At 36.2% G+C, this 13,077-nt stretch overlaps 1 protein-coding gene across 2 annotated transcripts in view; it reads right to left on the bottom strand.

Moving 5' to 3' along the window:
- Positions 1-295: 295 nt before the first annotated feature.
- LOC106882103 (limb region 1 protein homolog) overlaps positions 296-13,077 on the bottom strand; it is a 59,707-nt gene continuing 46,925 nt past the window's right edge. For both annotated transcript variants that reach the window (XM_014932660.2, XM_014932661.2), the window contains 9 exons: positions 7,551-7,619; positions 6,904-6,968; positions 5,967-6,051; positions 5,222-5,305; positions 4,133-4,209; positions 3,474-3,551; positions 2,510-2,583; positions 1,924-2,081; positions 296-880 (listed from right to left, as the gene is read on the bottom strand). In XM_014932660.2, coding sequence (XP_014788146.1) covers positions 639-880; positions 1,924-2,081; positions 2,510-2,583; positions 3,474-3,551; positions 4,133-4,209; positions 5,222-5,305; positions 5,967-6,051; positions 6,904-6,968; positions 7,551-7,619 — 932 coding nt within the window. In that variant the 3' untranslated portion in view covers positions 296-638. The remainder of the gene's footprint in view (positions 881-1,923; positions 2,082-2,509; positions 2,584-3,473; positions 3,552-4,132; positions 4,210-5,221; positions 5,306-5,966; positions 6,052-6,903; positions 6,969-7,550; positions 7,620-13,077) is intronic.

Genomic DNA, 13,077 nt, shown 5'->3' with positions numbered 1-13,077 from the left:
ATATATATACATATACATATATATGCATATGCATATATATATATACATATACATATATATGCATATGCATATATATATATACATATATATGCATATGCATATATATATATACATATATATGCATATGCATATATATATATACATATATATGCATATGCATATATATATATATATATACATATATATGCATATGCATATATATATATATATACACATATATAAACACAATGATGATATATATATATATAGAGAGAGAGAGAGAGAAAGATAGGAGATAGACAGACATACACACATATATAGACAAACTTTGTTTCTTAAATTACATCATTTAGGCAGCAAATATTACAAAAATTCTCATAAAAAAATAACAATAAAAATATATACAAAAAACTGTTAGATGGTTGCCATAAAAATGATTAGACAGGGAATATCAGAGAAATGAAGAATAATGAGGTTATCAGCAGAAAGGATTCACTCCTGTCCATATTTCAGTTTGGGATTTCTGTTTTTCTTCATGAACTTTCTTAATAAAATGGGGGAAAAAAAAAATTAAATAAAAGATAAAGTAGAACCACCACCCCACCCTCGCCCCCACTTCCCTATTTCCATGGGTACAGAGAAGAAGGGAATGAACTTCACTAATCTTCTTTCCCCATCAGAGAACCATTCAATATCTGTTGTGAGGAATAAGAGCGTCTCTCTCGCTTGAACACCATCTTCAGGCGGACGTAGATCTCTTGACGTATGGTTGCGGTGAATTTGTTGACAAGGCATAGCGCTGTTGCTACAGCGAACACAATGTTGTAGGTGAGGATGATGTAGAAGTTGCCCAGCCATTCCATGCTGCCAAAGTTGCCGAGAAGATCAAAGTTTGTGATGCCTAGAAAGAATTTAAAAAATACAACAGGAAAATGGTTAAACGGTTGTGAATTTACTTAGAAACATGGCTTCAGAAAATATCACCACAAATAACAAACCAAAAGCTTAAACCTAACACTGTCATTTAGAACATAACTACTTGTTTAGTAGCAGTATCTATCTAACACTACTGATAAGTACATACCGTGGCAAATACTTACTCATGTAATCATCCTTCAAAGATAACAAAGACGCTACTTTTCAGACAAAACAGAGGAATGCAGCCACTTAAGAGCAGAGAGACTTGTGACTGCTTCCATCAATGCTATACTTCTGTTCAATGAAACTACGAAATTAGTGATAGTTCATGGTCATAGACATGGCTGATATCTCAACTACCGTAAATCCTCGAGTATAATCCGCACTTTTTTCCCCAAAATTTAAAGGTCAAAATTTCTAGTGTGTACTATACACGAGGTTAAAAATGAAAAATATTTTCTAAGCAAAATTTCCTAAGTGATAAATATGTAAAGGCAATTTACTTGATATTTATTTTTCACTGATGTTATTACTGTTATTTCTTTATTTTCTGCAAACAAAGTGCACAAAAAAGCTACACGTTTGCATTATGTTATATATACAATAATAATAAAGGATGTTACCGTATATACGTTTACAAACCAAGGACGTTATATAGACCTCCTTGACTCAAGTTAGAGAAGGGGTGCGTATTATACACAAGGTTTAGGTTTTTCAGAGATACAGTCCCCTAAAAATCCCCTGCATATTATACTCAAGGGCAGACTATACTCAAGGATTTACAGTACTACAATGGAAAGTTTGAGTTTTGAATTATGCTAAGGAGCAAATATAAAGAAGAACAAGGGTTGAGGAGTTGGTGATGGATGATAAATGTGCATTGGATAGGAAGGTAGAGAAGAGTAGGTTATGACTGTAGATTTTGGGTAAGGCTGAAGGGGTACGTTTCATCATAGCTGGCCTGAAAATTAAACAACAGCATTTAGAGATAGGTAGAATGAAAACAAAAAAGTGTTTCTTAGTTACCTAATGTCTTTAGTAATACAGGCAAGGCAGAGCTGAGTACAAGGATGACAATACAGTTGGCTATGATGAGAATCATTGTGGTGTCATCAATTCGAGGAGTGAGGTGACAAAACACAGGAAGACTGTAGAAACCCACCAGGGAAGCACACATTAAGTAACTGAGGGGCGAAAAAGTTAAGGTCTGAATATAACATATAGATCAAAGCAGTTGTAATATAGCTGGTGCATTAGATATTATATAAAAAGCATGCACACATGAACATACATGAACCCAAAACCATGTGGTCAGGAAGCAAACTTCATACCACACAGCCATGTCTGCACCTTTATATGTAAAAAAGAAATGTTGGATTTAATTTCAGATATTCCTATCTATATACACACACACACACACACAAAACGCACAAACACAAAACACACACATGTAAAGCACCTACATACAAATGTAAACAAATAAATACATACAATATACACTGCAATATAGTCAAACAAGTGATGTGGACACACATAAGGACTAAGACCACCAGTTCACACACACACACACACACACACAAACTGAACACCAGATCATATTTTTAAAGGATACAGGATAAGGATGATTTCCAAAACAGCCCCAACAGGTCCAAGAGCAGACAAGGAGGTTATGCCGAGAGCAAGTTTCTGAAAGTAAAAAAAGAACAACAAAGAATTTGTAAGAGAACAAACACACTGCAATGCTCCCTACCATAAAAAATGTAGGGATCCACAAAGTTATGACAGGTTAGGATGCTGAGAAGCCATGGTCTGTTAGTGTAAACCTAGTAATATTAGGAATTTAAACAGTTCTATACAAGACAGGATTATATCCCAACAATGCATATATTCAACACCACTGATTGCAAATGCACATCCAAGAATTGTAGCATGTAATGCACACACCAATGGCTGTTGCATGCTATGCACATACCCAACAGCATTTACATTTATCTGAAGATGCAAGATGGAGAACAGTACTGGGCCCTCAAGCCGAGGAGGAGCCCTCTAAGTAGTCTCCAAGCCAAGAGGGAAGACTATACAGTTGTTCAACTTGCTAGAAAGGATAGCTACATTTTCCTCATAACAAAAAAGGCACCTTAGCCAAATTAGTCCTAGTTAGACTAGTCTGAGAGCTAAAAAAAGAGAGAGAGTTATTACTGGAACCACTTTGGTTCTAGGGCTGTAAATCAGAGCTAAACTGAAGCTCAGCAACATCAACAATAATCTAATGTTGCATAATATATACTATGTCTGTGTTATAGCTATAGTCCAATACACAAACATTAGGCTTGTTCATGCTAGCATTAGAATGCAAAGGTCAATCACATAACAAAAGGAAATCATGATACAAATAGGTTAATAAAAATGACCAAATACTGCAGAAAACTAAGCTCCTGGTTAGCAAAGTAAATCATCTTCCATTCACAGTTGAAGATATTTCACTTCATTTAGATAGCTGTTGAGAAAAGATATGGACATTACTTGTCTATAATTAGAAAGAAATCAGTGTTAAACAAGAGATGGTTGCTACTTACTTTGGTCCCAAAGGGTAAAGCTTTTATACCAATCAGCAGTTGAAACATATTGTGAGACACCATTAGGACACAGATAGCCTGCAACAGAAGGAAGATTCAGAATTACTAACATTCACAGAACCACACAAGTACATAGGAATCAACATATACAGGAGAGAGAGATTCACAGGTTTCAGTCAGAAGACATTTGCCCATGACGACATGCAGTGGAATTGAAACCACATAGTCGGGAAACGAACTTCTTAGCCACACAGCCATGTACAGAATATCATTAACTGACAAAGTCTATAAAGTTCAGTATATCCATTGCTTTTATCAGCTAACTTCGAAAACCAGATTCACACCAACTACCATGTTTGTATTATGAAAAAATTTAGTCAATCTTATTGGAGTTACCTCCCTTGCTTATTTTCAGTTTTTTTTTCTTTTGTTTTTTTTTCAAATGGAAGTTACTGCCGGTGTTGGTTTTAGCCTTCAAAAAAAAAAAAAGTAAAGGTTTCCAACCCCTTAAATGAAATATATGGGGTATTCCAAGGACTAATTATCTTCTAGCTATCTCACTCTCTCATATCTGAGAAAGGAGACAAACTAAAACGTAATCACGGTGTATGACAATAATAATAATATCAAATTCAACAAAATGTCAAGATGTTACTTACTGTCAGGGCTAGCAATATCAGAATGACAAGTGGATAACCTAGATTTCTTCGCAATGAAGAAACCTGTTTTCGTTTTTCTGAAACGATAAAATAATTACAAATTGCATCTTTACTAAAAAATTATTTTCGTTGTCTTCAACTAAATTAAATTCTAGAAACATATTTTAATGAAAATATATTTTGCAACATTAACTAAAATGACATTGCATTTTTTCTTTCTTTTTGATTCCCTATCGTCCTCCCCTGTTTTTCATGTCAGCATCTATGAAGGAGAACTGAGAAGAGTTTTAACAATTTCACATCTTACACTTTACATCACTTCCTATTTTACGCACCGACCACAAACAAAATGGAAGAGGTAAAGTTTTGCTCAGCTTAGCAGACTGAAGCGTTCTCAGTTGTTTGTACTCTACTTGTTGAAATATTATCATCTTCATTGTTTTAACATGCTTGCATGAGTCAGATGAAGTTTACCAAGGTGAATGCCTTCCCTGTTGCCAACCCTCATATGTTTCCAAACAAAGTAATATTTCTCCAAAGCCAGATATGCTTTTGCAGAATATATTGGAAAATGAATGACACTGCTTATATGACAGTGACACTCATCTACAATTAACATGCTATGTCAAGATAAGGAGACACATACACATATACAATGGTCTTCATTTAGTTTCTGTCAACCAAATCCACTCACAAAACTTTTGTTAGCCTAGAGCTATGAAAGACAGTTGATCAAGGTGCCCAGAAGCAAGCTTCCTAACCACATAGCCATGTCAACACCTAACCCAATATTATTTATGGTACAGTATAATAATTCATAACAAGTCTTGAACTCATAAACTGCAGCAAAAATCTTATACCAGTTGTCTGCATGACTCACTGGAACCTATCTCTCAGATTAGGTATTGCCGTCATACCATTAACTAAATGCTAACATAAAGACTTGGTCAGCCCTAAACTTTAGATGTTGATCACCCCAAAGGCCTGTTGGGGCAGATTAAAGAATTACTAGAGATCAAAATTACCAGGTAATCAAGGTGAGTGCATTTTTGTTTTGATACTTTTGTTTGTTTATTTTAAGACACTTACCAAGTTCTTGTTTCAACTTTCGAACTTCTTCAAGTCTTTGGGAAAAGTCAGTGCCTGCTGTCCCATTTGCTATCTTGGAAGGACCTTTATGAATATAGAAAGACTGAGGTATTAGGGGCTCGACGAACAGAGGTGTGTCACAACAAAAAAGGGAACTTAGCAGTAACACAAAGTAAAATACCTTGGGTAATCAAACGACCAACACAACAGTAACAAACAATCTAAAACAACTTGAGCCATCACAATAATATACAAATACGACAACTTGAGTCATCAGATGACCAATACAGTGATAAAAACCAAAGTCATTGGTCACCAGACTGATACCAACTCAGGAGCATGTATCATGGTTTTGCAAATTGTTTTAGGTGCCTGTGTAGTCCTGAGCAGCCTCTTTGCCCACCCACCCTTAATTCAGCAGAACATTCAGGATGTGACAGATGGAAGTAGAGAAGGCTGCACCAGCACTAAGCTGGTACTCATTTTTCAGTCAAGCACACTGGAGCAGCATGGAGTGCTTTGCTCAAGGACACATTGCACAACTCAGTCCAAGAATGGAAACCATGACCTTGTGATCATGAGGTTGACACCTTAACCACCAGGTCATATGCTTTCACCAACATAGCAGTAACATAGAAATTATGGTAGCTTGAATCCTAACATGACCAACAGAACAGTAACATACTAATTTCAAATGCTTGAACTTCAGAGGAAGCTGAAGAAATAACCAAATCAAGTTGCTTACCACACTTGGAATGTTTTATCTTGCGGAGTAGGTCTTCTTCAGTGAGTGATGCCTGGAACAGATCTGAGTCGATATCATGGAGGAACTGGAGAAAAAAAAAGCAAAAGGGAAGAATCAATACTAAAGTTATGGAAGAGACCATATCAAAGTTATGTAAGTTCTCTTAAAGTACTAAGCAATCTGTGAGAAACTTGTCATTAGATTATCCTGTGGTATCTAGTACTGGTAGATTTACTAGTATTAGCAGAGAATTTCATGCGCGCGCGCGCACACACGCACGCACACGCACGCACGCACACACACACACTGCTGCATGTTTTTTCTTATCACTAGATGTGTCCAGTGCATGAACCAACTTTCGGGGGTTACTTCATCCAGCTATTCTAGATTCATCAAAATCCGTGCCTTCTCGGTTGAAAAAAAAAAAAAAAGGTCCCATATTGGATAGATTTTATCATCAACTGTTGATCCAGGTTGACCTTAAAGTAGAGAATGAGCTGAGAGTAGACTCCTTTTAGACAGTTTTGTAAGATAGTGGAAGTAAACTTAGTATTATACCTTCCGTATAGCAGCACCAATGGTATTGTCAAGAGAACTTATAATTTTAACCCTTTTTAAATATCAAACCACATGAGACCAATCAAGTTCTATGAAACAAATTTTGTTTTAAATTGTTTTAAATTTAAACTTTCCATCAACATTCCGTGTTAATATATGTTCCAGTCACCAGCTGAATAATGACAAAGGTATTTTGGAAAATTCATTATATTCAAAACTGATTGAAATGAAAACTGTGTTTCAATAGAAATACGGTAACAAAAGGATTATAAAGTTATGCAGTTCTCTATTTTAACCCTACTGTACCTTACATTCAGTGAAATCTAACATGCTAATGCCACCACTAACAATCCAAACATAAAACAAACTTTGTACAGACCTGTGGTTTCACAACTAGCTGTCCCATAACAGTGAACATCCGAGCAAATCCGACAGGAGTGCACACTGCAGAAGAGAAAAGATGAGAAGTAGATGAAGCAACATTCAATTAGATATTAAAAGTATTACAATCACAAGTAAGAATTTAATGAAATGCAAGAACAAAGTCTTAGAAAATAAAAAAATACTAAGTCAGTTGATATGGATTTCGAGGTGTGGGGGCTGTCAGACAAGGTTGACCATACAACAGTACATGTATGCAGAGGACTGGGTTAGATTATTATTTTTTTTTTTTTTTGTTGGAAGAGAAGCGGTTGCCATGCATGCAAATCTTCCCTCTCCATGCCACTGATGTTTATACAAGGCAAAGGACAGATACATCATGGCATACCAGTTCATCCCAGGCATTTCTGTCAGAACACAAAGTGTTTGATATGATGCCACAAGGAAACCTTACCTGATTCTCCAATAGTTCTACCAATCCATTAACCTGGATTGCTAACCGTTTTATTGACCCACCCACCCCACTCCCGCCATCCAAAAAGACAAAGCTGACCTGCATAGGATCTGAACTCAGAATGCAGAGAGTCACAACAAATACTGCAAGGATACTAACAGTTCTGCCATAAAAGAAGCAATAATACTCACACAGCAGTGCCAATACTCCCAGGAAAGATATGCATGAGTAGAGATATGGTAGGTAGATATACCACACATCTGAAATATATTAACAAGGACATTGTAAATATGTTAGTAAGGATATAGCATGTATCAGTGTGTATGTATGCATGTGTAGAGATATAACACATACCCGAGAGAGAGAGTGTGTGTGGATACAAGCTATGTGTAAAAATGTTATGCATATATGTGAGAACAAGTGTGAATGTTTTCAATATGAGGCATGTAGTCAACTGGTATGGTTGGTACATTATCTTATATAAGGATACATTTGGTTGTCTGCTCATTCAAATGCATGTGCATTCATAGTGAGTACACACATCCTTTACCTTAATGACAATACAGTTTTGACTGCAATTATAGGCTGTGTCAGACGTCAGAATTAAAGGTTGTGTTGGAGTGAAGGTAACAGAATAAGAAAGTGTTTGAAATTATAAACAGAGAAAGAAACCAAGATTACAAATTGTGGTTTTGGTCGGGATTAAAAACTGGGACAAAGGATAAAAAAAAACTGGGCTTATAGGCTGAGGCAGAGGCCAGGCTTATAGGCTGTTGTGGAAGCTAATCTTTTAAGGCTATTGTCGAAGCCAGGCTTATAGGCTGTTGTAAAAGCCAAGCTTACGGGCTGAAGCAGAGGTCTGGATTATGAGCTGAGACAAAGATCAGAATCATTAACTATAGTGGATGTCAGGGTTATAGGGACAGAGGTCAGCATCATAAACTGGAATAGAGAGTGAGCTTAATGACTGAGACAGAAGTCAAGATGAAAGACTGGAGCAGATTAAAATCAGGATTAATGACTATGAAAAATACAATTATACAAAACATTTTAAATTTGCTTAATACACATTTGCTTTTTGTTGACCAAAGACAAATATTAAATACGCCCTTATTTGCACAAAGTAAAATACCAAACCTTGATGGGGTCACCACCCTTAAATACACACAATCTGGTACCACCATATATTCATCATCACCATCAACCTCAGGACATTACTGCCTTGAGTGGACCACCACAACCAGCATTCCTCCCTGAATGGGATACCAGTCCTTTGCAAGGTTACTTATTTATAGTTACTTGGATTGGAGCAGCCTGAAATGAAGTGTTTTATTTTTTATATCAATCATTAGGCTGCAACCATTCTGGGACACTGCCTTGAAAAACTTTTAGTAAAAAAAAAACTGCTTTTTATTCTTATTTTATTTTCATTTTTAGCCTGGTACTTATTCTATTGGTGTCTTTTGCCATATTGCTAAGTTACAGGGATGTAAACACACCAACACCGGTTGTCAAGTGGCAGGAGTAGAAGTGACAAACACAGACATTGGATGGTAGGAAGGGCATCCAGCTGTAAAAACCGTGCCGAGACAGACACAGAAGTATGGTGCAGGGTTCTGCCTGGTCAGCTCCTGTCACATCATCTAACCTATGCCAGCATAGAAGCAAGACATTAAATTATTATATATATATATATATATATATATATATATATATATATATATATATATGTAATGGTGGGCTTCTTTCAGTTTCCGTCTATCAAATCCACTCACAAGGATTTGGTCAGCCCCCGAGTCTATAGTAGAAGACACTTGCCCAGTGGGACTGAACCCAGAACCATATGGTTGGGAAGTAAGCTTCTTACCACACATGCACCACAGGGAACTGGAACTAGGATCTTGTGAACCTGAGTGCAACACTCTAACCACTAGGCCACATACCCTTCACCTTCATACATGAGCACCCTAAAAACATCCAACCCACTGCTCCCTGCCCTATATTTCCATGGGTTCCACTGCTATATAAAAAATTTTTTAAATAAAATAAAATACAGATTTAGTGCTGAGAGACTATAGTTTTGTATACAATTAATTGACGATATTCATGATGACCTTTGACTGAGGTCAAATTGATAACAACTAGGGTGGGAATGGAATCGGGAATGAAGGTGGTAGATCTCTGAATCAGATAATCATTTCTAACTTTAACACAGAGACAAATTTTTTGGGTGCCATTCTTGGACAACAGGCTTAATCTATCGCCTGGTTTAACTCTGTTGGTGCTAATCTGCCCAAGATTACCCATGGTTCCAGGAGACAAATTTCCTGTTTTAAAGTGATCTAAATTAAGACCCTCCATCAAAATTCCAAAACAATTCAGGTTCCAAACATCAGCTTAATAACCTTTTCTACTGTAGGAACAAAGCCTGAAATTTGGGGTTAGGGGACTAGTCGATTACATCGACCCCAGTACTCAAAAGAATAAAAGGCAAAGTCAACCTTGGTGGAATATGAACCCAAATTGTGAAGACTGATGAAATACTGCTAAGCATTTTGCCCGGCATGCTAACGATTCTGCCAACTCGCCACCTTAATAATAATAATAATAATAATAATCCCTTCTTCTAAAGGCACAAGGCCTGAAATTTCGGGGAGGGAACTAGTCAATTACATCAACCCCAGTGTTTCACTGGTACTTAATTTATCAACCATGAAAGGTGAAGTCAACCTCGGCCAAATTTGAACTGAAAACGTGAAGACAGACAAAATAGCAGTATTTTCACCTGGCATGCTAATGATACTGCCAGCTCACTGACTTCACCAGCTTTAATAATGGCAGTTATTTTACTAAAGTCTTGTAGCAAGTCATAATAAACCTTTATCGGCAGTAATATGATGTAATGGTCATATTGCCTGAATAGGTATAATTCTTAGTTTCCCATTGGTTGAAATTACTGTCCATATTTGAATTCTAAACTTTCGTCAAAGAGAAATCTTTCACAAAATACGGTTCTTAGAGTTCAGGTATGAGCAGATATCAAAACCCTGATTTTTGGGAGATTAATCAGTGATCGTTGGTTGTCACTCGACTCCACGACACTCACACTCAGTGATCGTTGGTTGTCACTCATTTCCACAACGCTCGCTCTTTTGAGATATTGGTTATTTTTATGCCATGTCTATTACTTAAATCAACTCTAGTAGCTTAGTATGGAAGAATTAGTAATATAAATTTTATGTTGTAACTCTCTACAACAATTTCCTTTGACTTCTAAATGTACTGTAAATATTAAATGTATGTAAATAAAGTAATTTAGTAAATACTTTCTCTTTCTTCGTTTTCTTCAACCTGTTGATGAGATTTATTTCTGTAACTATGAAACTGTTATTATAGCGGTGAAAAAGAGCGAGCTTATTTATCTTCAACATACATGTACGTTTCAGCATCCAGGTGTATATAATTCATCACGGCATCTATGCAGCCTGAGTTAAGATTTATGTATAGTGATAATACTTATAAGTTATAAGTGACGGGTTTATCACTATAGATTTCTACTCAATAAACATCTATATTTATTATCTTTTCCAAGTCAAAAACATTTTAAACCAGATAATCCAACATAATGTTATAAATTGGTGACAAACTGACGTGGACTTAGAAAAGTTTACTCAAGAGAATAATCACCATATAAATAAGATAATCTCAGCCCATTATAAAAGTGGTAAAACCACCGCTTTATAGTCTTCATTATTTTCAAAATTAATTGCAACGAAGGTAACGTATTTCAATAGAAGTATGGTAACGCTACCAAGTGGTTGATGGGTGCTTTTTGCAGAGTCTATTCTGGTGCAATCCTTCAGGATAGGTCTCCTAGGTCTCCACTCTGAAAATAACTTCCTATCTTCCTTCCAACCACTAAACAGTGTGTGTTTAGGAAGGCCATCAGGCCAAAGGAATTATGCCAAAGCAGATACTGGGGCTCAGTGCAGTATTCTGGCTTCACATCCTGTTGAACCATATCCAATCCACAGCAGCATGGAAGAGGAGCACTTAACAGTGATGACGATTACATACATATATCAGACTGGAGCCTGATACAGCTCTCTGGCTTACCAGTCCTGGTCAAATCCATGCCAGCATAGAAAACGGATATTAAATGATGACGAAGACATATATATGTATATATGTGGTACAGCCTGGGTGTGGAACCCAAGTTTCAAATCTCAATACATTATTCAATTACATTTCATAATACCTCTTATATATACACCACGAATGTAGGTTTATGTAAATTTGGTGCTTATTCAGTCTCACATGACATGTAACAGTTTCAACTTTAAGGGTATTCCAATTTCCACCAAAACTAAATTTGCCTCTTTACATATTCACTTCACTTAGCCAACCACAAAAAAATTTTTAAATTAAATTTCTGAATTTTACACATTTGTTTCATCCTCACCTACACCCTTCACTAACACAACCCCTTTTTTTAAAACCCCTTAGCATTCAGATTACTCTGTCAAATATAATACTTATTTATTCACATTCTTTTGAATTAATCATGTAGCTAAGAAATTTCAATAATGGGATTGTTTATTATAAGAATGACATTGTAGGATAGGTGTGAGAAGCTCGATGTGACCAGTTTGGATATAAAACAGGTAGAATATTTAGGCTAAATACAGCCAGATTAAATGCTAAAGGGTTAAACCCTTTCTTTACTTGAAAATATTTCAGATAAAGGATTATCAACTCCCAATAAGACTGAATTATTATACATATGTAATTATTTTTCTTAAAGCATTTTGCTAGCTGTATAGCAAATTTTTGTAGGGAAGGGATAGAGTATCCTGAATCCATTTTAGTCTGTTTTCCATCCGTCTGGAGTCACATACTCTTGTGAGATTTGAAATTGCAATGTAACAAGATATGACATTGTTTTTGCTCATACATTATACTATTACGACCACCCCTCCTGAAATTACTACAATCACTGCCTTCACTCCCAAGCAGAACCTCCCAAGCATGCATCGGCCAAAGGCACCATGACCCATCTTCTCCCATTGACAATCACTGCCAATACTAATACTACAATAGCTCACCACCTTAATAATAATAATAATAATAATAATAATAATAATCCTTTCTACTATAGGCACAAGGACTGAAATTTGTGGGGAGGGGTAAGTCAATCACATCAACCCCAGTATTTGACTGGTACTTAGTTTATCAACCCCGAAAGGATGAAAGGCAAAGCTGACGCCAGCGGAATTTGAACTCAGAACATACTGACGAAATGCCGCTAAGCATTTTGCCCAACATCCTGATTCTGCCAGCTCACCACTTCATTAATAATCCTTTCTACTGAAGGTAAAAGGCTTGAAATTTGGGAAGGGACTAGTTAATTACAGCGACCCCCCCAGTGTTTCACTGGCGCTTAATTGACCCCAAAAGGATGAAAGGCAAAGTCAACCATGGCAGAATTTGAACTCAGGACATAAAGACAAGAGAAATGCCGCTAAGCATTTTGGCTGGTGTGCTAATGATTCTGCCTTAATAATAATGATAAATGCAAATGAAAAAAAAAAGAGAAAAACTGCCATTCCAAACAAAAAAGAAAAGAATAAACATTTTAGTAGTTACTTTCAAGAGGTTTGGAATATAAATAGCACTGAAATACTAGAACAATCTAGAAAGAAAGCAAAATAAATTTTT

Source organism: Octopus bimaculoides, chromosome 17 (genome assembly GCF_001194135.2).
Source record: "Octopus bimaculoides isolate UCB-OBI-ISO-001 chromosome 17, ASM119413v2, whole genome shotgun sequence".
Taxonomy (NCBI): domain Eukaryota; kingdom Metazoa; phylum Mollusca; class Cephalopoda; order Octopoda; family Octopodidae; genus Octopus; species Octopus bimaculoides.
Note: the sequence above shows the minus strand (reverse complement) of the source record. Positions and strands in the feature narration are given on the sequence as shown.